Source organism: Phyllopteryx taeniolatus, chromosome 12 (assembly GCF_024500385.1).
Source record: "Phyllopteryx taeniolatus isolate TA_2022b chromosome 12, UOR_Ptae_1.2, whole genome shotgun sequence".
NCBI lineage: Eukaryota > Metazoa > Chordata > Actinopteri > Syngnathiformes > Syngnathidae > Phyllopteryx > Phyllopteryx taeniolatus.
Window position 1 is genome coordinate 11,447,459 of NC_084513.1, and position 27,446 is coordinate 11,474,904.

General features: G+C 42.9%; 1 protein-coding gene across 1 annotated transcript in view; it reads right to left on the reverse strand.

Moving 5' to 3' along the window:
• The window catches only part of LOC133486653 (activin receptor type-1-like), a 50,383-nt gene that overhangs the window by 16,511 nt on the left and 6,426 nt on the right, over nt 1–27,446 (reverse strand). Inside the window, exons 2-6 of the mRNA XM_061792127.1 lie at nt 8,911–8,984; nt 8,202–8,450; nt 6,035–6,307; nt 4,025–4,288; nt 1,775–1,980 (exon numbers count right to left, since the gene is read on the reverse strand). Of these exons, the coding sequence (XP_061648111.1) occupies nt 1,775–1,980; nt 4,025–4,288; nt 6,035–6,307; nt 8,202–8,450; nt 8,911–8,977 (1,059 nt within the window). The 5' untranslated portion in view covers nt 8,978–8,984. The remainder of the gene's footprint in view (nt 1–1,774; nt 1,981–4,024; nt 4,289–6,034; nt 6,308–8,201; nt 8,451–8,910; nt 8,985–27,446) is intronic.

Consider the following 27,446-nt stretch of genomic DNA (forward strand, 5'->3'; position numbering starts at 1 on the left):
TTTAAATTTGTTTTTAATATGACTGAACAACAACCATCATTCATTTCTTTATGGTTATGTTTTGATTAATGATAAACCTTTGCTGAAATGCTTGAAAGTTTAATTTGAATCCCATTAAAATAAAATGTAATGTGTTTCGCCTCGCCCTTCACGTTTTCTTTAAAGAATTGTACCCAGCTTAAAAATTGTGCCTGGGTAATCAAACATATGAGCACAACTATGTGTTTTCTCATTTATTAAATAAAAGTAAGGCTGTGAATTTCAAAATAAGAGCAAGTAAATAAAAAAGTATTACATGTTCAAATAAAGTGCTTAACTTCAGAATCATTCTTTGAAAAAATACTTCGTTTTGATCATATGGGGAGAAGAAAAATCAAAATCAAAATGCATTATACATAAGTAGAAGGGTTTTCCAGAATTTTGAGGTCAACTTTGGGGTTGTCCATTATACATGGGTGCGCATTGTATACGAAAAATTATGGTAGTCTTAAATGAACACATAACATGCATGTCTCTGGAAAGTTGGAGGAAGGTTACCCGGACATTACTATGAGAAAGCTCAACCAAACCCCAAACCGCAGAACCTTGCTACCCACTATCCATCGTGCTTCCGAGAACAAATGGTATAATTCAAGATTTAACAAAAAACAGAAGAAGGAGATAACATTTTTGTTGCATGAAAGAGATGCAAATAAAACTAACCTCTGTGCCGGACTGACAACTCCAGTAGGAAACACACAATACATGTACAGTATCATTATTTAGATTTTTTTTTTTTTTTTTATTGCATTAGATCTCATGAGTTGAACTCAAGGCCAAGTCTGCATCATTGTGTTATGTGACCCACTACAGCAAATCGAGTGCGTTAACTTAATGTTTCTTGCTAAATCAAGTATTTTCATTCTGGCAGAAACTTGGCTTTAAAATTAGGGCTGAAGCTATTGAATACTTTTGGAATGGAGCATTCTATCGATTAGTAAGCGGATAAAAATTTATTTTATATTATTCAACAATAAGGTGCTTGTGAGGTACACGTATTATTTTTGTCTACTTGTAGTCACCATCCTCTTGTTCTACTATCGTATCTGTGACTTGAGTGTGTTTAGCTTCAAAAGCTGGGTTTTCAGCAAATGAGAGTGTAGTTGTCTGGCTGTTACCTGGCTAACCCATTGAACCTGTAGCTGAGTTACTCTGTGTGAGATTTGGCTATCGGTAGCTCGTGAACGAATGTGCTTATTAAGCATTTGTTTTCTTAACATTTGTTCAACCGGCGGCTATGTCCACTCTTGACCACTTGCAGGGGCATTGCAATATGTTCTAACTAGCGATGGTAGGCTATCCCAAAGTAGCCAACAATGATATGTTACCTGCTGTGTTGGCGATCGTAGATGTGATGTTATGGTACACATTCCACTTTATCATCTTTTGTGTGAAATGAGCCCAAGCTCTGGGCATTCTCTGTCTTTTACGGACTCTTTCCTCCTGTCTCACCGTCATCACAACAACTTAATTTTCCACAGAGTGGTGAATGCGTCTGCAGTAACAGTTTGTGTGGAAAAATTATCCCTGCAAAGCTTCTCGACACAAATTCTTCTTTGACCTTTTTTGTAATCACATTATTGAAGTCATTGCAGCCATATAGAAATTGCAATTTATGTTCCCTTTTTACAATTATTACTAGCATTGCTTTTCTACTAAAACACTTCTTGACGTGTAACATTTTAGGCAGCTACTAAAATATATAATTATACCCGAGCCATTCTTTGGGACTCACCGCCAGTGTGCTCTCCCCCACGTTAGACGTAATGAGACCATCGATGGTTCCATACTCAGCATCTCGAGAAGTCAGTCTCTCCATCTGGTTGTGGTGGATACGCCTGAACACCAGGAGGGCAATGGCCGAGAGGACGACCAGGACGAGTATGGGTGCCACGATGACGACAGCCAGCATGGTCACGCTGTAGTTGGAGAGCTCGTCAGCTGCGAGGGGGGACGAGAATATTATAAGGTAAGCGCTCGCTTCAAGCAAGCATTTCTGACAATTCTTTTGCTTTTCAGCAGAAGCTTAAAGGCGTCACTGCGGCTGTCCCGTGCGTAGTTTGCCTTTATACTCGAGCACAACCCACGCGCAGTTTTGAAAATGTAATGCAGTTCACCTCCAAGTCGGGGCTGTCGCTACAGCTGGTATTGGCTAGGACACCACAGGGTGGTTTCCCTCTGCCTTTTTTGGCCATTTCTGGGAGCCGTTTTTCCTTTCCTTTCAGTAACAACTAACAAAGCAACAACAATGGTGACCGTGGAACACTGTCTGCTAGAACAAATGGACCTAGATGACCAGATGATACGTGTAATTATGCTGCCAAATCGATCGAGAAGGCGGCGGCGTAGCTGGTATGTAGAAGCAAGGGGCACGCTGAGTACGTCGTCACAGCATGTGACTAAAATGGACCAATCACGAGAGATGATCTGCGCAGCGTTCTACGCGCAGCAACAATTTTTGCCGTGTGCACGTCAAGCTACGCAGAGGGGCCGCGTGGCCCAATTTGTCAGTAACGCGATGCAAAGCGGGCGTTGTCGGCCACGGGAGTATAAATAAGCCTTTAGTCGGGAAAACCCAGCACCATATAAAAACTGCAACGTACAACCTTCAAAATACAAAGTAGAATAAATGAATCACTTTAATAAAATGAAGCCTACTTAAGTAGAATTGACAGCAGGGCTTTTTTACAGTACAGCACTAATTTTAGTTGCATCAGTGAGACCAAGTAAAGCTCACGTAGTGTACTATGGGAGTAAAACAGCAGGACATTGTAGACCTGAATTTAGTCTGTCTCTCTCACACTCCCCAGGTGGCTCCTAGCCTTCAAGATAATGTCAGCCAGCAGACAGGACAGCAGGGAGTGCACCAAGACTAAGGAATAGTCAAGCTCCCCTCACACTACTTACTCAGGGTCTCCATCCTTTCTGTTTCAGAGGGGTAACATGAGCGTAACCTCATATAGGCGGATGAAGCAGAATTGTCACACTACAGTTAATCCCCGCTATATTGCAGTTCATCGCTTGCACCCCCCGCTATATCACGGACCGTTTCAATGGGTTTTCACAATATACAGGCAAGTCCGAATTTAGAATTGCACGCTTTCAGTGTAGTAGCACTTGGTGCTGCAACATGCCAGAAATCCCTGAGGTCTACCGGAAGAGACGCAGCGTAATTAAGAGCAAGAAGAAGAGGTAGAGAAGGTCCTTTACTAAGCTGCAGTAATTCTGACTGTGCAGAGGAAAGATAATCCTGTGAGCATTGTTGTATGCTCTGTTTGTAAGTGGGGCTGCTACATGCGCGTTAAAGTAGCAGTTGTTTAAAGCTGTATAACTACCTTAACATTCATGCCAATTCCCATTAGCCCCTCTATGGCATTGGACATTGCATGCTAGAATTGGGCTAATTGACTTTTGTTAGACAAAATTATAGGGTTTGGTTCAACATTTTGGTGTTTAAAGTGTTCACAATGGTGCCTTGAGATACGAATTAAATTGTTCCATGGCCAAGCCTGTAACTCAGAACACCCGTATCTCAAATCATGATTCCTCATTAAAATTACTGGAAATGCCATTAATCTGTCCCAGCCTCCACGAAAAAGCCAACAAAAGTGTGATGTTTATAATAAGGAAAATATTACTCTATAATATTCTACTTCATGAAAACATAGTAATAACATAAATGTCCCATGCCATTTTTTTTTCTTTCATGTTATTTTATCGGGTCTGCAAGATAATTTGAGTTGTTTGAAATGTTCATAATTACGAGAGTGAGAATAGCTACCAAGAAATGCGTTTTCATTATTTTAAGTGCATTCAAATCGTGCAGGAGGTGTATGGAACTATCTTTTTTTTCATATGGTCTCTATATTGGGGATTTTCACACATTGCAGGTGGGTCTGTAATGTACACCTCATAATAAATGGGAGTTCACTGTATTTATAAAGGGGACGTTGCAAATGTATAGCAGAGAAACATAGTACTACACCTTTGACAGGAAGCTGCACAGTGCTGTTCAAGTTACACAGGTGCCCGAAGCAGCATTCCACAATCTGGTCTCTCGAAGGGGGGGTCTTGCAGGTCATTGTACTCTGCTCGTAGACATTAAAGCAACCTTTCTGGTACATCAGAGAGCCGCCGTTGACAGTCAAGGAGGAGAAACACTGGCTTCCCATGCAGCGATTCCCTGTGGCGCACGAGCTACCCTCGCACACGCACTCGTGCTTCTCTTTGACAAAGGGTTTCACTTCCTCTGTAAAAGATTCATGGGGAAAAAATTTGTTAGCCACCACAACTGTACAAACTAATGAGATTCAATGAAAGAAGCTATACACAAAAGGAATGCTTGGTTTTGACTAAAACACAGAAGTATTAATTCAACATTGTGTTTATTATTAAAGGTGAAGTTTGCAGTGGCAGCACGGCGGACTATTGTTTAGCAAGTCTGCCCGAAAGTTCTTAGGTTTGGGGTTCCAATGCTGTTTCTGTGTGGAGTTAACATTTGGCCTCCATGCTTGCCTGGGTGGTCGCTGGGTATTTAGGCTTTCTCCCACATCCCAAAAACATACAGTACACGTTAGGTTCGTTGACTCTCAATGAAGAGGGGGCAAACTTTTGTGCTTAAGAACCACAATGGGCTCATGGACCAGGTCATTCATAGATGAGGTTAAAAAAAATAGTTATAAACTGTTTGTATGTATGTTTGTTTTGTAATGTTTTTCAAATACTTTTATTGATAATTAAAATAATTTCTTCTCACTTTGTACTTTTATTTATAATACAATCATAATTAATAACATCTATTTTCTTAAACTATAAAACAAATGCATTTGTAAAATTGTATATTTAATAAGCATTTATGAATATTTTTTAATTGTATTATTTAACAATTTATTCAAATACAAGCATTGCTAAATCTTTAATTGCTCAATCTAATTCATTCATTCATTTCCCATACCGCTTATCCTCACAACGGTCGCGGGGGTGCTGGGGTCTATCCCAGCCGACTCTGGGCGAGAGGCGGGGTACACCCTGAACCAACCAATCGCAGGGCACATATAAACAAACAACCATTCGCACGCTCATTCACACTTACGGGGAATTTCGAAATTTCAATTAACCTACCATGCATGTTTTTGGGATGTAGGAGGAAACCGGAGTACCTAGAGAAAACCCACCCAGGGAGAACATGCACACGCCACACAGGCGAGGCTGGATTTGAACCCAGGTCCTCAGAATTGTGAGGCAGATGTGCTAACCAGTAATCGACCATGCCACTGCTCAATGTAATTATTTACAATAAATCAGTTAAGTAAATATGTAATGCTATAAAAAAAATGAATAGATACATTTTAATTAATCGATTTTATGGAAAAACAGCTAAATGAATGCAACAAATATTACAGGACTCTTGAATAATGTAATTGGGCCGGATCAAAGAATGGAGCAGGGCGTATGCGTATACCACACTTTGCTCACCAATGCACTAAATTCTTCCTAGATGTCACTGTGAATGGTAGTTTGTCTATACTGTATGTGCTGGCAATTGGCTGGCAACCAGTCCGGGGTGTACTCCACCTCTCGCCCAAAGTCAGCCCACACAATGACAAACACTACAGAAAATGGATGGACGGATATTTTGCAGTGATGTACAACTACACTGCATCACAGTATTTTTCTCCTCAAAAAAAAAAAAAAAAAAAAGAAAAAAAAAAGAAAAACTTATAGTGGTGTGTTTTACCAATTTCTACTATTTACCTTTTCTTTAATTAATTTCTTATAGAAAACCACGGCATGTAAACGGAAGGCGCTAATCAAACAGTACTGGAAGAAGAATTACCTGTCACGATTATCTAAAAAGAAATATAAAAATATTAATTAGTAGAGAAGGTAAAGTCTCTATAACTACTTTATCCACCCAACTGTCTAATCCCTCCGTGACAGTGTTTGACACAGCTTTGGTAGTGTCGTGGACTGTCTGCGCAGTGTACAAAGGCACCTTTCCCCGGAGCTTGCACAGTGACGTTCATGTTACACAGATGGCCCTGGCAGCACTTGACAACATGGGCCGGCGAAGGCGGAGTGGCGCAGGTGGCTCGGCCCACGTCGTCGTCCCTCAGGCAGCCCTTCTGTTGGACGGCCGCACCATCCCTCACCTTGAGGGAGGAAAAACAATGTTGGCCGGCGCACCGCCGATTGGGCTGGCAGGCGGCGCCCTCGCACACGCACTCCTGCTCCCTGAGGACCGGTCTGCCGGCAGACGCTTCCACATCTGATGGGCATAAGCGGAGAGAAGAGGAGAGCCATTAGCGCAATATAATTACTCTCCCATTATCGTAACTGGCATTCAATTAGACATGACAAGGGATCAAAGCTTTTTGCAAGCTCTTACCAGGGATACTTTTCCATTTAAAAACTAAACAACTACCGTGTCGGCTGAACAGATTAGAGGCCATCAGAAATTTGGTGAAAAACTCAGCTCGTCAGCACTTTTGTGCTGTTTATACAATTTTCTTAGATGGTGCCAAAGCCCTGGCTAATAGGAAAGTTGTAAGTCAAGGAAGTATGTTGCTACATCTTGACTGTGTGACAAACATCTTTGTATGTTGGGGAGAAGCTGAATTTAGCCTGGGTTGTTAGTAGAGGTTACAGAGCGTTTTCCGCATGTGCATTTTTCCCACATTTCCACTAAATCCGATCTGTAAACCATTTACCATTGTAAGGGTAATGATGTAAGATGCATTTGAAATCATATTAAAGTGCATTGGGATCATAATTTGTGGTATATTTAGGGTTTAAGCTATTAATATAGGCAGTTAAAACATGTTTAGAGGAGACTTCAATTATTCGCTATTCGCAGCAGAACTCTGTCCATATGAGAGGTTTCTTGGATATTCAATTGAGATCTAAAGTGGGGTACACAGAACAATTCCATTATTATTAACAACTTCATTTATAGCGCACTTGAAAAAAACTCTACCACAGTGTAACAAAATGTTGTGAAAGATCAAACATAAAACAAAACAACAAAAACCCAGGCTGCACCTTCTGTGTCTTATGCCCCTTTTCCATTCTACCGGTTCTACCCCCAACCAGCCTTGCTCCGCCCCGTGTGGAAAATTTGAATCGCAGTCTTAACGTTGCCACAGATAAGCTTTGCCTCACGAGGAAAAAACATTTCCGAGTTGAGCGAGCCACACTATCGCGCTGAAAATAAGCCATATATAAATAGTATATAAAACATCAAATATTGTGTTTTAAATATATACGTAACTAATAATAATAATGTACCTGTGGATGAAAAAGCAAAGCTTGTGACCAGAATGTACGTAAACGTACGTTTACGCTGGGTACGTTCAAATGAATGGAGCCAGCGAGCCTGCTTTCAAATATCCACACTCTCGTTTCCTTCCTTAACCATTAATCTATCTTTTTATGGTTTAAGGATGGTGATGAAGTACAAGATACTGAATACACAGCATCAAACACATTCAGGCTCGCCGGGCATCCACTTGTGAATTGTTCATGTGCGAGGTTTCGTGGGCAACTCTACACGATGGTCCGGTCCAGTCGCGCAGTGTGCGGCAGGCTTAATGCAGATTTTTTGTTCTGTGGTCGACTGAGGAGGTGCAGGCATTTTTGTCCATATTGATAGAAGAAGAAATACAGCGAGATGGCAGGCGCGACAAGGAACAAGACCATCACCTTCTTCTTGATCCCACTCCAATCCCTCCCACTTGTGATTGGTGCCTGTTGTAATGGAAAAGCAAAGGAGGCCAGGCCAAGCGAGGCCGAGGAAGAGCAGGGCCAGGCTGTTCTGGAACTTGTAATGGAAAAGCGGCATTAGAGTAGACTGAACTGTCACAGTCCTATTGGCTGAGTGTTGTTCCGTCTGCGGCCTGTTGGTACTCTCAAGGTGTATGCAGTTGTGTTCAGATTCAGCTCAACTCAACATTCATCTTCAATTCCTGTGAGTATATCAGCTTTGTGTACAACTACATTTTCGAGTAAATTGAGATGAGATCATTATTCAGTATATATACTATTTGTGAGTTTTTTCTAATGTAAAATATGTGCCTTGGGTCAAAGTTTTAAGATGTTATCAGTCTGCGTGTTCCCCCTTTATTGGACATCCTGACAATACATCGTGAATGTTAACAGCTCACCTTTAACATGCTGCTGTAAAGACACGTTCATGTTGCACAGATCTCCGTAGCAGCACTCCATCACCAGCTCGGGAGTTGGCGGTATCCCGCACTTCCCTTCTTGACTACCCACAATGCATCCCTTCTGAAGCTCCCAAGTCCCGTTCAGTAAGGAGAGGGAGGTGAAGCACTGCAGGCCCAAACACCGGTCGCCTCCGCTGCACGACGACTCGTCACACAAGCATTCAGATCGCCTCGCTTCGCCCTCAACTATATGGATGACAGACATTTTACTGCGTTTTATTAGAGTCAATAGAAAAACACTATTTTCACTGAATTTGAAATGTGCGCAATACTGCAGTTGTTGAAAATAACTGCAAGACAGCGGATTAGACAGAACAGGGAGGGTGTGGAGAAGGGGAGACGTGGTTGAATGATCAGTCTGTGCATGCAAGCTGCTCGAGAGGCACTCAGACAGACACAGAGGCTGAGACTGTGTGTTTTGACTGAAAACCAAGCATCTATAGTTAGCCGGAGAGCTAAATTCAAGCAGATAAAGCCTTTTAATCCTTGCAGAAGCACACCCCTCCACACACACACACACACACACACACACACACACACACACACACACACACACGCACGCACGCGCACACTTCTTCCCCTTTAGCTACAGTCCGTCTTAAAACTGATGTTAAAAGCTGTAAAAGAGGAGAGGGGGCATCCTTACCTTCCAAGCTCGTGCAGGGAGGGACCAAAACGGTCAAAATCAAAAGAAACATCTGGCCAGTTGTCATTGTAGACCTGTATTGGGGTGGAGACAAACACAACCTTAAATGGTATATAAAATATACTTCAGTGGTGCATATGAACATTTTAAGGGATTTTTTTTTTTTTGCAGCACCAGAGAGAAACTCAAAACCATGACAGATACTGTCAGGATGTGTCAATTAGACAAAGCCATTTTGCAGGACATACATTCTTGTTTTCATTGAGAGTCAAAACCAAGTTTAAAAAATATAAAGTGGGACTCATGTTTTGCTGTTGTCCTAGCAACAAGGCATGAGTGGCAAGCAATGGGGAGACTGGTGCTCTCTTATTGGCTGCCTGGGTTTGTGCATGAGTGTTGTGTGTGTGTGTGTGTGTGTGTGTGTGTGTGTCGGAGGGACGGGTTGCTTGGCACTGGGGGCGAAGAGAGGAGCAGACAGACGTGAGAGGAGGAGGAGGAGGAGAGCACTGTGGGGAGAATTAGCGTGGGTGCCCGAATAGTGTCCTCTTTGGAGGGCTGCAGACTGTCTAATCCTTCAATATTTAATGCGGCTGTAGTAACGTCCACAGACGGCGGGCGGATATTTGTTTGTTTCCCCTTCCAGTCATCCTCACTATCCTTTCTATAAAAAACATTTTTGTAATGACACAACCACGACACGCCAGGGCTGTTAGCCAGTAACAATACTTGTGCCCCCCCCCCCCCACACACACTCCACTCCAAGCCTTTGTACCAGGCTTCAAGACATAAATGATTAAGCACATAACGTTAACATTGGCTTACCAACAGCATTTGTGTGGGCCACTCACGCAGGCCCATGCTGCTCCTTTAATCAGAGTACAAAACAGGGATAATCGGTCTGACCGGGGGGTGGGGGTGCATCCACAAAGGGAGGTGGAAAGCGAAGTATAGCCAAGGGGCAACCGGGGGACAGCGGGTCAGAGGAGGGACAGAGCATTGGGGCCAGTGTGGGCGGCCACCATGCGGGGAGGGAAGTGAGACAAAAGAGGTGTCTGGTGTCAGTGCCCGTGGGGAAGAGGGACACCTTCCTGGCAGCAGACAGACAGCTGGGCCACGGTGGTGTCTAGAGATGCAATGATTCCAAACATTATTATGCCAAGCAAAGCTGGAACAGTTCCAGCTTTTCATAACGTTGAAATAACACACTCATTGTTATATGTTGTATCACCAAGTCTGAACATGTATTCTTGTGCTGCTCCTCCTTTACACTGCCACTAAAAACTGCCTTTTTATTTATTTATTTTTTTAAACGGCTTCTGTGGTAGCATGCGAGCTGTAACAGAGGCAGGGCGCCGCCGGTGTGTAAGGGTATTCCACAACGCCGGGATGGGGGTGTGAAGTTTCACACTCGACACTGTCTGGCAAGTATTTTGTACATCACACCGGGCGCTGTTATAGGCTAGAATTATACTGTATGTTTCGAAGGAAAAAATTCTCATATTTTGCTCTCAAGTGGCAGAATTGGGATGTGTGTAAGTACTGTAAATATAAAAAAAAACATGGAATCGGGCCTCTTCAAAATGGCATACGTATAGGATATCTGCCAATGTGAATGCTGCGTAAACGCACAGATCGGATAGTCTGAACTAGGGCTGTCACAATTAATCGATTAATCAGCAAATAATTAATCAAATTAATCGACAACTATTTTGATAATTGATTAATTGTTTAGAGCTATTGAATGTTTAACTTCCATCCATCCATCCATTTTCTCCCGCTTATCCAATGTTTAACTTAAAATTGTCCAAATCTGTTGAGTTGAGCCTCTCAACAGTAACTATTCGCAGATTTCAGTATTCCTTCAAGAAAGCAGACAAATCATCTTTTTTTTGTTTAATCAAAATGAGAAATTTGCAAACATCTGCTTTTACTTTGGAAAACAATGACTAACATTTTTGCCAATTTTCAGAAATGTTACAGACCAAACCACTAACGGAATCATAATCAATTTATGGAAAAACAATAGCCCGTTTCATCTACTAGGAATATAATCGATATTTGCAGCTGTAGTATGAATAATCTGCATTTGACATGTAGTTCAAACTGAAGCAGCCTTTAAAGCCTCTGAAGTGTATATCAAATTACTAGGCCTTTGCATTAATCAGTACCGGTACCCAAGAAGTAGCTTTCAATTTGAAAATTTGTGCAGAGTACATCACTCCCTCTTGTGTGATATTGCTTGATTCTTGCTTACTTGGTATTGTTTCGTCATTGAACTATAGCAAAGAATAATAACCGGTTAATAAACAGTGATCGGGAAACAAAATATTTGGCAATCAACTTTAAAGATAGATAAATTTGTATCGGATTATTCGATAAAATTAATTGATGGAATGACCAATAGAATAATGGATTCTAAAAATATTCGATAGTGTCAGGCAGCCCTAGTTCACATACCGTGACCCCGCTACATCACAGAATTCTTCTTCTTTTTTTTTTTTTTTGCGAAACATATTTACTTGTCCGTTTTGGAAAACGCCGCTACATCCCAGAAATTTGTAATGTCCTCACGTGGAAAAAGGAGAGCTACAGTCGCCGATGCACTTTTCAGCCATTTTTTAAATACCAGAAAAAGAGTAAAACACAATGAGCACACTCATGCAGGAGCTGCTGTTGGCCACAGTTCACGCCAGACACTCACACACAGACTCGCCATAACTTGAGCCAACCGGCCAACCTCACTCCTGCTCGCAGACGTCACACTCTACTCTACTAGGCCCCGCACATACAGTATTATCTTGGTCTCATTTCTTTTATATATCACAAAAACCTGGCAGTTCAACAGGGGTGTGTTGACTTTTTATATCCACTGTAAATCAATGGCAAGGAAAAGTGTGTCCAGACCAACTAAACACTATGCAAAGTTTAAAATTTGTATTATTATGTACAGTATTATTGTTTACTTCTGTGTTGCAACTGCCTGATGTTGATGCGTGTTAGTTATTAAATGCAATTTGGCCACAAGGGGGCTGTTTCATGTGTTTTGTCAGTGTAAAAACAGCCATACCGGATGTGTGAGACTTGAAATATACATGGAAATAGAGAAAAATATCAGATATAGAGATTTATCCATTAAATAGAATTGGACACTAGGACCTGCAGTGTAATTCCAGCCATAATCACGCATCTAATGATCTGATTGCAAGGTGCCATGTCGCTGTGTGAAGAAGGACACAACAACCCGCTTGTTCTTGTTTCTTGCCATCATATTTAAAAGGCACAGGTAGCTTAATTCCTGCTCTAATATTAGGGCAATTTTTTGGGTGGGCCTACGGACTCATGACTCATGGACAGTACATACCAACCTGACTCACTCACAACTGCCAGATCTATAACTCACCACACTCAGAACACCGCAGGCATCTGTTAATGGCCTCGATTAGTGCAAGTCAATGATTTGCTGTGCTTTTGGTTTACATTTACAGATGAAAATAACTTTAATAGAGCATTGGAAATGAACTCAATCTTTCACTCTATGCATAATCTGTTTGTTGTTAAAGACCTGTGGATCAACACGGGCCTATGCAAGTGACTATTGAGCAGACATCAGGGTTGTTTCTATTTACGCCAGTCACTCATTTTGAATTAGTACCAAAAATAGATACTACATACATGGGGTAGAGCTATCTTGTTACTTATTTGATCGAGTTAGCAGGTTGATATTCTATACCTCCCAGTGTTGCCTATGTGTGTGCGCACAGACGTCTATCTTGGTGTATTGAGTTCTCCGGTGGGCCTGTGTTCACAGAAGTGACATGGAGCCATGGGTGTGCTCTCATATACCTGTCAAACTTGGCATCTTGTCTCCTATCTCCTCATCTTTTTTTTTTTTTTTTTGCCATGTGGCAGCACACTGTAAGTGGAAACCTGCATGAGTTCTGAGAGAGAAAACATTTTTCACTTTTATTTAAGGCGGTTAAAGTATGTTTGGTTTGAACATGTTTCGGCATCAATGTCCCCACCTAAGGGCTCCGGTTTTCATAGGAAGACCCTTTCCGAGTGGGTTCCAAATCAAGGGCACAGCAACTACTAAGAGCACCAAATGGTCTGACAGTGATAGCTACAGGACTTACTGTGTAAACGAAGCTAAAATAAAGGGAAAGCACTCCGGAGGAGACATTCAGTCAGCTATGATGATTTGATAAACTCAATGCTTTCACATAGAGATGAAATGTCACAAACTTAAAATGTTTCATCTTTTAGTGGGATATTTTGAAAACGGAATAGATTCTTGGTTATGTATTCAGGTCGGGAAGATAGAGGAATGACAAAGCGCACAAAAGCTGACGCGCAATGGTGTTGCAGTAAGGTTGAGGAGGGACTGAAGTAACGAGGGAGGGGGGGCAGAGGTGGGGGGGGGTTGGCGGATTGGACGCCCTGCAGGAGCTGCTGAGTCATCATGCTGGCAAAAAAAAAAGAAAAAAAAGGGGATACGGAGGCGCAATCTGCGTCTGAGCTGGCAGCCTGGCACAGTTACCATGGCACAAATAGCCTGGCCAGTGAGGAAACTGCAGCAAACTGCAGTAAGGCGATTCAAGAGGTGACGAGACACAGGACAAATGCGCAGGCATACAGGGTCTCCAATACATGTGGCCATAGTGTGACCATGGATGCACAGATGGTCGACCGAGGGCGTCATCCAGACACGAGGGGTTTAAAAAAAACAAAAAACTAAAAAAAAATGCAACATCCACAAAAAGGCTAATTAACACCTAAGTCTGCATCTACACCAAGAAGATAAATAATCAGTGTTATCCAAAGACATCAGGCCAACCTATTTAAGACAGTCCTTCCGGGCAGTGCCATCTAGGTCACCTCTCGTCTCTAGTGGAAGTGGATACTGTTGTGTCGCTTGCTTTTTTGGCTCACGGCCGCGATGCAACATAATGAGAACTCAGCAGTCCTGTGAGGTCACTGCTCCTCAACACTGTACGCGAACAGTCGCTCGGTCACAATGCGGCAAACAGACCGAGACATCTTGACTGGGAGGCTGCTAAGATTCTGTTATGAGTGGCCATAGTTTAGCTGCAGTGGAAAAAAACCTTATGGATGGAAATCCTGTCTCTGGCAGACTGTATTAGAATTCACTGCTTCTTGGTAGATCACTTCTAGTCCAGAACAATTTAGTCGAAACTCCTCTGTTCAAAATTTCAAACAATTTTCCTATTAGTCAAATTTTTCCATAAATAAATTTAATTTGTTCCAGGGTCAGTCTGTTGCCATTATAAACCTTCATTACCTGAACAAGCATTCCCCCCCCCCCCCCCCCCCCAACATTCTTAACCATCATATGAGTGTAAAAAAGTAAGCTGTTGAACAACTTGACAATAATAAATCTTGTACCAGTCCTTTGACGACACATTTTGGATGTGGTAACAAATATGCAAAGGGAGATTAATGCCTGTGCCTGGGAGATGAGTCTCTTTACTTAATAATAATAAAAAAAAAAACAGTTCGACTTTCTGGCATACATTCAACTCTTCGTCATTGTTGGTGACTTAACAAAATCCAAATAAAAAGCAAAACACACTTCGAGTTAATGTTTGAGATGGATTTCGCTGAAGTTTTGTGCAACTTTAGGCTCCCGGCTCTGACAATCTGCTGTTTACGTGTCCTTGGGCAAGACACTGAACAGTAAATTACGTTCGAGTCGGTATTTTAAATGACAGACTGTTCTCAACTGCCTTACCTAGTTAAAAAAAGGTATTATCAAAGCAACAGATATTTGAACACAAATGGTGCCGCAACACATGCAACACAGATTCATTAATCCTTTGCAAAAAAACTCATGTAACTGCAACTTACTGAGCAGTTGTTATCATCTTCGTGTATTATGTATGTCTGTATTATACTGCCCCCGAATGCACGAAATCATGATGCACAAACTGTTCAATTCTTTACATTTAATCTAAATATGATATTACTGTGTGTACAATACTAAAAAACACCTTACAAAAAGTTGTTTTTGTATGGGGTCTGGAAGAGATTAATGGCATTTCCCATCATTTTAATGGGGAAAGATGATTTGAGTGATTTGAGTGTTTTGAGTTCCGAGCATGATCACGAAATGAATTAAACTCGTCAAGGCGCCACTGTAATGAGTGAATTTGTAACTCATTAATTTACTCATATCTCAAATTGTGAGTGCAACGTGGGATGCAAGGCAGATGTGGCGTTCTGTGCCATCTTTCTTATCTGAAGCTCACTCGTACTGCAAGTTTTGGCTTGCAAAAAAAAAAAAGTAATAATACGTGACGTAACTCAGATAACTCATAAATCAAGGTACCACTTTAGTACGACTTAAGGCCTCTTTATACTTATACTTATATATATGACCGACGAATTGCCCCCCGCGCAGCCCGTCTGCATAGCTTGACGCGCACGTCAAAAATTGTTGACAATGCTCCACGGTCGCCATTGTTGTTGCTTTGTTCCTTGTTACGGAAAGGAAAGTAAAAACAGCTACCGGAAATGGCCAAAAAAAATGCAGAGGAAACTCCACCATGCGGTGTCCTAGCCAATAAGAGTCGTAGCGACACCTCCAACTTGGAGGTGAATTGCAGTACATTTTCAAAACTGCGCACATTGGGTTGTGCTCGAGTATAAAGGCAAACTACGTGTGGGACAGCCGCAGTGATATCAGCGTGATCGCCGTCCCCACGAGTATAAAGAAGCCTTTATCGGTGATTTGACTTCTGAGGTTCCATCCATCCATCTATTTTGCATTCCACTTATCCTCACTAGGGTCGCGGGCGTGCTAGAGCCTATCACAGTTCACTTCAGGCAAGAGCCAGGGTACACCCTGAACTGGTCACCAGCCAATTGCAGGGCACACATAGAGAAACAACCATTCACAATCACAGGCAATTTAGAGTCTTCAATTAACCTACTGTGCATGTTTTTGGGATGTGGGAGGACACCGGAGTATCGAGAGAAAACCCACGCAGGCACGGGGAGAACATGCAAACTCTACACAGACGAGGCCAGATTTGAACCCTGGTCCTCAGAACTGTGAGGCAGATGTGCTAACCAGTCGAACACCGTGCCGCCCTTGAGAGGTTCTGATGTAGTTGAATTATGGCCTTTTATTTCAGTCAGTGGCACAGATTTGTGTATTATAAGATATTACTTCAAGATTAGTATTAGTGACCCTGTCTTGCCTAATGACAAGGTTGACCCTACACTGTGATTGTATGTGTGGGAGAAAAAAAAGCTCATTACCTTTGGAAAGTCACCTCCCTGGCCAAGGCCCTCATCAAACAGGGGATAAAAGGGCTACTTCTACAGGCTCCTGGAAAAGATTTTGGAATAACCCAGGTCGAGCCAGGGCCTTACAGTATCTTAGCAGCTGCCTCCTTTTTGCAATGTGCGGAATGTCATCATATGAGTTTGCCATCATGCTTGTGTCCAGTTTACATTGGCTCTGATTAAAGCAACTCAAAATGCGATGGTAAACTTGAGCACAGCCTTCAGAGCCCCAACAGAAGGGTGTTTTTTTTTTTTTTGGGTGGTTCTCACACAGATGTAATACAGCTTTGTGACGCGTGAAGTTGTTTCAGACTGATCGAAAGGTTATATGGTGCAGTGATTAAGACGCCGTTAACGAGCGGTCTACGGCAATGGTCACCATGGCAGTTCGACTTTTCACACAGCCATCAAAACATTTAAAACTGCCAATTCAAACACACTCTTTATGGCCCTTTCCAATCTTTTCCAACGCAGGAATGCACAAACACTCCAAAAGAGCATCTCACGGAGCTTCTTGGCCTGGACAGACGCTCTTCTCAAAAGCAAACCTTGCCTTGATTTGTGTCCCTGTGCAACCTTTTGGCAAAACGTCTCCTTGTCAAACAGGCAAACAGAAGGAAAAGACCAGAGAACTGTGAGAGCCGAGGGGAATAATTAGTCTTGATAGTGTGGAAAGCACTAAAGAAAGCAGAGGGGCTTCTGCGACCATCTTTCCTGTGTGACCCCCTCGCCACCCTCTTGACCGGTGTGTAGATAATCACCCACTAGGCAAACAAGTGCACAACAAAACAAAAGTGTCAACAGCACAACAGCATCACATCCTGGAGCCAACAGCCAGCTTTTATGTCCAAGAATTCCCAAGACTTTCAGAGTTGAAAGCCCACTAGATCATTGTACCTCCAGAAGTACGACAGCTTGTCACACCATTTGAAGGTTTTACAGCTTATATTTACTTGACACCTTAACCCATGACTTTCACATGCTAGTAACACATAGTATAGACTGCAGTCCAACACATAGCCCAGGAGTGTTAGTTTGAAGGAGTTCTAGTAAATTTATTAAATCAAGAGAAACAGGTAACTTCAAGTTCAGTGTAGTAACTCATTTACTGCCAGCCATTTTCAAAAGAGAGTTCAGGATATAGTGTATTTCTAGCCATTTTAGAGCATTTTGACTCATCTTTCAAGACCCACAGAATATTGTGTTCTGACAATAAAAGGACTGAACCCACCAAAATGAAGCGTAGACTCTTCTTTTAACCAGAAAATAAAGTTGGTTTGGTTTCTCTTTTTTCGTTCTTCACTAATCAGCAGTTAAACATGAGTTGGTTTCACCAATAACTGGTTTCTGACCAAAAATTGGAGAAAACAAGCTTTTTGTGAAACATGTCAAGCAGAACAGTTACATTGATTTTATTAATTGTTTTACTTATGTGACACCACAAACTATAAAACAACAAAAACAAGACCGAGAAAGGGCTATCAATGGCAAAATAATTTATTCACAGAACAACTACAAAATGCGCGGGGAGCGATGTTGACCCACTGCATGGCTCGGGTTGACCAGCAGTGGCTTTTATACATGTCATTCCTCATTCACCCCATGAACTGAGTCATCTTTTCTAATAATTGCAACACACTTTCTACTACTTACCACAACATATACTCTATTTATACCATACATACACTATTTTGCCAAAAGTACTTGCTCACCTGCCTTGACTCACATATGAACTTAAATTACATCCCATTCCTAATCCATAGGGTTCAATATGACGACGATCCACCCTTTGCAGCTATAACAGCTTCAACTCTTCTGGGAAGACTGCCCACAAGGTTTAAGAGTGTGTTTATGGGAACTTTTGACCATTCTTCCAAAAGTGATTTTGTGAGGTCACACACCGAGAAGTCCTGGCTCTCAATCTCTGCTCTAATTCATCCCTAATCATCTCATTCATTCATCTAATTCATGTTCTATCGGGTTGAGGTCAGGACTCTGTGCAGGTCAGTCGAGTTATTCCACACTAGACTGTCATCAATGTCTTTATGGACCCTGCTTTGTGCACTGGTGCACAGTCATGCTGGAAGAGGAAGGGGCCAGCTCCAAATTTCCCACAAAGATTGGACTGTGGGAAATCTTTTGGTATGCTGAATCCTTCAGAGTTCCTTTCACTGAAACTAAGGGACCAAGCCCAGCTCCTGAAACAGAACCGGACACCATAATCGCCCATCCACAAAACTTTACACAATCCAGTCAGACATGTACTGTTCTCCTTGCAACCGCCAAACCCAGACTCCTCCATCAGATTGCCAAATGGCACCACTCCAGAGAACGCATCTCCACTGCTCTAGAGTCCAGTGGTGGCGTGCTTTATACCACTGCATCTGACGCTTTGCATTGCACTTGGTGATGTATGACTTGGATGCAGCTGCTCGGCCATGGAAACCCATTCCATGAAGCTCTCTGCACACTGTTCCTGAGCTAATCTGAAGGCTGCATGAAGTTTGGAGGTCTGTAGCGGTTGACTCGGCAGAAAGTTGCCGACCTCTTCGCACTGTGCACCTCAGGAGAGGGGGGGAGGGGTGGCCGCGGGCCTTGGGGATGGAGACCCGGCTCCCTAGCCTCCGTGGATCACCGCTGCTAAGCCTCCAGAACAGTTGCTGCTGGGCTACCAGATACGCTCCTAGCCAAACGTGAGTTTTCTGAACTTGCAAGCGGCTCTCGGACCCAAGGCGGGGAGAGAGATGTTCATATTCTCCCAACAAGGCGTGACGAACAACAATTTTTCATCTTCCGCCCCTTTTGTTTTGTTTCATTTTTCTGCATCCTTTTCCCTCATTCGACCAAACCTGTCTCCGTGCTTCCCGAGACGACTGAGACAGACCCCCACCACCCACCAGCTGATCTACATTCGTGAGTAACATACCAGTGTTGGCCAGACTGTACAATATTAGTCCCTAATAATTTTGGGAAAATTAATAGCTTCACACAAAATCCTAACTTTGTCCTCTTTCTCTCCCATCCGGACTGGACGCGTTAAACACTTGCGTTTCCAACTTTAGTCCAACACACTGTTCTATTCCCCTTTGCATAAGCCTACTTTTCTCCTTTTTACCATTATTAGTGTTATTTTCTTTCTTTAGTTAGACCCCTTTGTGTGTTTCCCACTAGATCCCTTGTAGATGTCATTAAATATACCAAAAATTCCGCTCTTGGTTGTGTTTTGTGTCTGTTCTGAGTTTAAGTAAGCCTCTGTCATATAGAACTCTATTTCATAAAAGACATAAAAGACTGATAAGGTTTCTCGTCACTTTCCCTAAATTTTATACGTATAAAAAGTGACGTGGTGCCCCTTTACAAGATAAATTAGTTTCATTTTAACTTTAAAGGGTAAATCGGACTAACACAGAAGTGAACGCAGGAATTTACCTTCCTTCGTATCTTTTTCCAAATTAATTACATTTTCATTTCAATCAATATACGCTACAACGTATACATTCGAGTTGGTACTGTGCGACCCTAAAAAAAAACTACCGAGAGGACACAAAGCCGGTATGTCCCGAAACTGACAACAATCGGCAGTTGAACTAAAGCTAGTCATGACGACTTAAAAGTTCAAACAGTCAGTCAGCACCCAGCAAAAAGCAGTGCATGTGTAGAGTGACGGTCCTAGCATGAATGGCCCGGTGTGCCCCCCATATAAATATCTAAAATATTGTTTGTGCAGAGTTTGTGGAGAGAACATCTTCAAAATTAATTGTATTGTTGTGGACTATTTAAATAATGTGTTATTTCAATAAAAGATATAATATAAAAATTATAAATTCAATTTTATACAGTGCCATAAAGCAACAATGCTCAGGGTTAAGTGGTCTTTTACTGTACGTTTGAAAATAAGGTTAGACTTAATTTTATAGCATTGGGTTAAGTCAAGGTTCTTAGCATAAATCTTAACTCTCTCATTTTTGTCTGCACCGAATCGACTTGAATTGTTCCGCCCGTAATCGAATCGCTAACTATATCTAAATACACAGTTATCTAGATATCAGATATCGTGCCACAGATTCCTAACCCTAAATTGAAGTGACAGAGATTCACTGCCTAATCTTTAGCTTCTACTAAAAAGCTGTGCTGATCTCAAATCCAAAGCAATGCAACAGCGCTATTGATAGGAAATCACTACATTGGTTTACATGCATTTTTACAGACACACTACCACGCCTACCCGTTGAAAATCGTAGTTGACATTTACATGTCAGTAAACAGTTGACGAATAGAAACGCAGTGAATGAAGAGCCACCTTCAATTTGTAAATTCCCATTTCTTCCCATCAATAACCATGGAAAGTTTCCAACTGAAAATTCCCGGAACTTTTTTTTTTTTTTTTACCCTAGGCAAGGTACAACCTGGACTGGTCGCTAGCCAATCGCAGGCCACTCATAACATTGATCCCAACTCATACAGTAACTTATCGAATAAGTAAACAGAAGTGCTTTGATTCTCTGGCCTGAAAATGTGATCAGGAACAGAGCAACAGGACAAAGACATACATGTGGCCCTTAAAAGCCGAGCAATGAAGAGCGGTGAAGCAGGTGAATGACTGGTACAATGTGTATTCCAGAGTGTCTCCAGTGCAGACAAGAGGAGCCAAAGGCACTGCAGATCCATGTTTGAGTGCTTCTGTGTAGACAGTCGCCTCTCATCCCCCTTCCCCCTTGTTTCTGCTGCTCTTCATCCACATTTAAAAACACAGAAAAAGAGGTTATCAATAAGCCCGTGTGGAGCCACCAGTAGCGAAGAGCGACAGACAGTAAAACAAGACTAGACAGAGGAGGAAACTCTCCTTCACCTGTCTTAACTTTCATTGTCGAGACTAATATATATATATATATATATATATATATATATATATATATAAAAAGTCTTACATATATATATATAAGACTTTACACTGATTTTATCGGCCGATAATTAGCATTTTATGCTGATCGGCTTTAATGTCATAATTCGCCGATCAATGACAAAAGACATTTACTCTGTGTCGCCATCGTGCACAGTATATTTGAATCCAAAAGCTAGTTTATTTTTAGCCTTGTCCCGTGTCTTTTGGCGTAGTCCTGTAAATATCTGACGGCCAATAAAGTTATTTAAAAAATAAAAAACATGTTGACGGTGTGGAACAGAGAACACGTCTGAGATAGACAACAACAAGTTTTTTTTGTAACCTTGGCCCGATCTGTGCCTTGCCACAATTCTGTCTCTGAGCTCTTCAGGCAGTTCCTTTGACCTCATGATTCTCATTTGCTCTGGCATGCACTGTGAGCTGTAAGGTCTTATAATCGAGAGGTGTGTGGCTTTCCTAATCAAGTCCAATCAGTATAATCAAACACAGCTGGAGTCCAGTGAAGGTGTAGAACCATCTCAAGGATGATCAGAAGAAATGGATAGTACGCAAGTTAAATATATGAGTGTCAGAGCAAAGGGTCTGAATACTTATGGCTGTGTGAGATTTTAGTTTTTCTTTAATAAATCTGCAAAGGTTTCAGCAATTAATTTTTTTCTGTCAATTTGGGGTGCTGAGTGTACGTTAATGAGGAAAAAATGAACTTAAATGATTTTAACAAATTGCTGCAATATAACAAAGAGTGAAAATTTTAAGGGGGTCTGAATACTTTCCGTACCCACTGTGTGTGTGTGTGTAGGGGGGATATTTGACATAAAATAACACTCCAGACAGAAGGCCTTCTGTTTTCTTCCTCTTCTTTTGTAAAAAAGATGGACACTGAGTCCAATTCAACCCACATTGTATTCCGATGCAGCCTGACTCCTCATCTGATGCCAGCACCAATGCGAAGCAAACTTTCTGCCAAGTCAGCATATAGTGTATATACAAACACACACCAACTGTAAACACAAATGTATGCCTACTCATACGCACAGCAGGCAGCCAGACACTTGAGGTTTGAAATAAAATGTTGTATTGACATTAGAGCCCTCCTCCTTATCTTACACAGAGCCAAGCCAACACCCCACCTTTACACTTCCTCCACCGACATGGCAGAGTGATGAGCTCCAGACTCTTGCTCAGACTTGAAGTCTATCTTGGTCTCATAACTGCGGTTCTCTTGTTAATGACAGACTCTGTAACCTGATTCCACACACGCACACACACATATGCACGCATACTGATGGGGTGAAAGAAGCTCATCCTAGCATTTCTCTTGTGTGGATCACCCACACAAAAGACCAATGTCCACACAATAAAAAGTGGGCCATACAAACACTGAAAGACAAGAGCACATACACACATACATAACCCGAGACAGACATACTTCAAGACACAAACACAGAGACAGATACAGAAAGAACAGAGATGACCCACACAGACAAATGTCCAAACAGTAAAGGTGGGCCACACAAAAATAGAGAAACAAATCCACATATACACACACCAACAGACAGAATAAAGTACCTACAGACGGACGCACACAAACACACACTAATGTGGCGAAAGAATAGAGATCATTAGGGATGCACTGAAAATTTGGTCACCGAAAATGGTCCAAAAGTGCATTTTCGGTTTTCGGCTGAAAGACTTTTGCCGCCGAAACAAAACAGCTGAATCAGGATGTTGTGATGACCCAAGCAAAACAAGCAGCCAGCGCACGCTTCTCTGGATAAAGCTCGGAGGGGCCACCAACGTCTGATGGTGTCCATGTCTCGCTGGTGTCAAGAGGTCTCAAGATGGTGTCTATGTCTCGCTATTTAGAGGCTACGGCGGTCTATCAAATAGAAAAAAAAAAAGATATACGTATATCAAAATAACTTTTCCTTGATAAATATTTGAGACACAGTCAATATACTTCGACAGATTGCCTTCATTCATATTTTGACAGACAATAGAAATAGCCAATAACAATGTAAACTGCATGGGGCCCGGCCAGGCACAGCCCGAAAGGGTAACGTGGGTCCCCCTTCCCATGGGCTCACCACCTGTGGGAGGGGACATAGGGGTTGGGTCCAGTGTGAGCTGGGTGGTGGCCGAAGGCAGGGAGCTTGGCGATCCGATCCCTGGCTACAGAAGCTCTTGGGACATGGAATGTCACCTCTCTTGCAGAGAGGGACCCCGAGCTGGTGTGTGAGGTCGAGAAGTTCTGACTAGATATCGTCGAGCTAGCCTCCACACACGGCTTGGGCTCTGGTACCAGTCTTCTTGAGAGGGGTTGGACTCTCTTCCACAGTTGCCCACAGTAAGAGGCACTGAGTAGGTGTGTGTATACTTATACTTATACCACGCCTACCCGTTGAAAATCGTAGTTGACATTTACATGTCAGTAAACAGTTGACGAATATAAACGCAGTGAATGAAGAGCCACCTTCAATTTGTAAATTCCCATTTCTTCCCATCAATAACCATGGAAAGTTTCCAACTGAAAATTCCCGGCCAAAACGTATTGTGAGGATCTGCTGGGAACGTCTGGCAGAATCCCCTGTCAGAAGGAGTTTCAACTCTCATCTCCGACAGAACTTTGCTCATGTTCCGGGGGAGGCTGGGGACATTGAGTCCGAGTGGACCATGTTCCGTGCCTCCATTGCTGAGGCGGCCGACCGGAGCTGTGGCTGTAAGGTGGTCGGTGCCTGTCGTGGTGGTAATTCCCGAACCCGTTGGAGGACACCAAAGGTGAGGGAGGCCCTCAAGCTTAAGGAGGAGTCCTATCGGGCCTTTTTGGCCTGTGGGACTCCTGTGGCAGCTGATGGGTACCGACTGGCCAAGTGGAATACAGATTTAGTGGTCGCTGAAGCAAAAATTTGGGCATGGGAGGAGTTCGGTGAGGCCATGGAGAAAGACCTCCGGACGGCTTTGTGGAAATTCTGGTCCACCATCCGGCATCTCAGGAGAGGGAAGCAGTGCACCATCAACACTGTGTATGGTGGGGATGGGGCGCTGCTGACCGCGACTGGGGACGTTGTCAGTCATTGGGGAGAATACTTCTAAGACCTCCTCAATTCCACTGCCACGCCTTCCCATGAGGAAGCAGAGTCTGGGGTCTCTGAGGCAGGCTCTCATATCTCTGGGGTTGAGGTCACCGAGGTGGTTAAAAAGCTCCTCGGTGGCAAGGCCCCAGGGGTGGATGAGATTTGCCCAGAGTTCCTAAAGGCTCTGGATGTTGTGGGGATGTCCTGGTTGACATGCCTCTGCAACATTGCGGACATCGGGGACAGTGCCTCTGGATTAGCAAACTGGGGTGGTGGTCCCCCTTTTTACGAAGGGGAGGGTGTGTTCCAACTCCAGGGGGATCACACTCCTCAGCCTCCCTGGGAAGGTCTATTCAGGGGTGCTGGAGAGGAGGGACCATCGGGAAGTAGAATCTCAGAATCAGGAGGAGCAGTGTGGTTTTCGTCCTGGCCATGGAAGAGTGGACCAGCTCTACACCCTCGGCAGGGTCCCCGAGGGTGCATGGGAGTCGCCCAACTAGTCTACATGTGTTTTGTAGACTTTGAGAAGGCGGTCGACCGTGTCCCTCGGGGAGTTCTGTGGGGGTGCTTCTGGAGTATGGAGTACCGAACCCCCTGATACGGACTGTTCGGTCCCTGTACGACCAATGTCAGAGTTTGGTTCGTATTGCTGGCAGTAAATCGGGCTCGTTTCCGGTGTGGGTTGGACTCCGCCAAGACTGCCCTTTGTCACCGATTCTGTTCATTACTTTTATGGACAGGATTTCTAGACGCAGCTGTGGGTCGGGACCGAAAGAACAAGATCCCGGATACAAGTGGCCAAAATGTGCTTCCTCCGCAGGGTGTCATGGCTCTCCCTTAGAGATAGGGTGAGAAGCTTGGTAGAGCAAAGAGTAGAGCCACTGCTCCTCCACATTAAGAGGAGCCAGATGAGGTGGCTGGGGGATATGATTCGGATGACTCTCGGACACCTCCCTGGTGAGGTGTTCCGGGCACGTCCCACCGCGAGCACACCCCAGGGACGACCCAGGACATGCTGGAGAGACTATGTCTCCCAGCTGGCCTCGGAACACCTCGGGATCCCACCCGGAAGAGCTGGAGGAAGTGGCTGGGGAGACAGAAGTCTGGGTGTCCCTGCTAAAGCTACTGCCCCTGCGACCCAACCTCGGATAAGCGGAAGAAGAATGGATGGATGGAATGCAAATTGCTTGGCACTGAACCAATCATGTGGCGTCAATAGAACCATCATGCCAAGTTAAGCTACACAGCACATTAGCAGCGAGACGCAACAGGAGGTAATCTTTGTAGCCTACTGCTGCAGCTGTGGGAAACTATTCTGTTACAGTTTCTCGCGAGACTTTACAAAACCCAAAAAACTCCACACTGCCATGCTTTTCAAGCTTTGTCAACGATGTTATCGTGCACCCCCCATCAGGAAAAATGGGGCAAAAAAATAAATAAATAAATAATAAACAAAAACAATCAAACAAATTGTATCGAAAAGGATGTGCCAGCAGTTAGAACAGTTGAGAATAAGGGATTCATGTGGATGATTAAACCTAGACCCTCGTTACCAACTCCTTTGGCATAAATTGGAATTTAAAAACTTGAAAGCTTTTGCATGAGTAATTTGTCTGACAGTTGTATAAAGTTCCCGGTCATGTTCAACTTTTGACAGAAAATAAATTTTAAAAAAAGGTTAAGAATAAAAGGAGTATTTCATATCGTCATATACAGTATATCGGTATCGACTGATATGAAAAAAATATTGTGAGGTTAATACAATGTCATAGCCATAAATTTAACTTTACTAATAACTGGCATCATAATTTCTTTTGGTGATTCTGTTTTCGGCCATAGTTTCTTCAGTTTCGGATGAGAATTTTCATTTCAGTGCATCACTAGAGATCATCCAATAAAGACAATTGTCCACAATAAAGTTGGGCCACACAAACACAGAAAGACAAGAATGTCTCCACGCACACACACCTACAGTCAGTCTCTCTCTTACTCTCACTCAAGGTGGTTCGCCCATGCAAAGACATCCACACAATAAAAGTGGGCCACACAAACATAGAAAGAATAGAGTACACATACACACAGGCACTAAGTGGCAAATACACACACACAAACACGGACACGCACACTAAGGGAATGAATGAATAGGGATCATCCACAAAGACAAATGTCCACAATAAAAGTGGTCCACACAAACGTCAAAAGACAAAAGTACACACATAACCACACACATTCACCAATTCAGACACACACACAAATGCATGTGCACATGCACACAAAACCACCCAGAGAACTCCATCCCCCTCCACTCTGATTTCTGGATCCAGCTACTTCCCCTCACGAGCATACTGTGCCGACCCAACAGTGCAGGCTACTTGTGACTATCAAATCACTCTGCACACAAAATAATTTGACTTTACACGTATCTGATCGGCTTGATCGGTATCGGCCGATAATTAGCATTTTATGCTGATCAGCTTTAATATCATAATTCGCCCAAAGACATTTACTCTGCATCGCCATCGTGTACAGTATATTTGAATCCAAATGCTGGTTTATTTTTAGCCTTCTCGCGTGTCTTTTGACGTAGTACTGTAACTATCTGACCATCAATAAAGTTATTTAAAAAAAAAAAAAAAAAGAAAACGTCAGTGGTGTGGGACGGACAACACGTCTGAGACAGACAATACGTAATGCAAGAATCAGACTATAAGATAAATTTGGTCTTTCACGATTGCACTATGTCAGACTCCTCCAATAAAATCTTGTATTCCGATACCACCACATCTGTGGTAAAAGAAGGCTTTTAGGATCTCTGGGCTTTATCTTGTCAACTCAAACGTGACCGGATACACCCGTTACCATGGCGTATTATAAGAACAAAATGGGGGATGAGGGGGGGGGGGAACGTGTGCTGGTGGTCACCGGTGTTCGGGAGAGGACTTTAATTCAAGGATTGCTTGAGGTATGTTTATGTACTTTTAATACGATACGGCTCGCAAGCAGGCAAGAAAACGTTATGTAGCCTAGCAAGCTAGTGCTACCACTAACGGTTGTACGTAGACATGCCAGCGTTCTGTCGAATCATGCTCTAAAGTTTTGCTGTGTGTGAAGTAATTTAATTGCAATAAATTAATTTAATTACAGTAAGTTAGCACACATTATTTCTGTCATGTTGGTTTGACCTGACTGATTAGAATACATGACCTGAGTAGAGATTACTTTTGAAGATACTCAGTATACAGTACACAAGT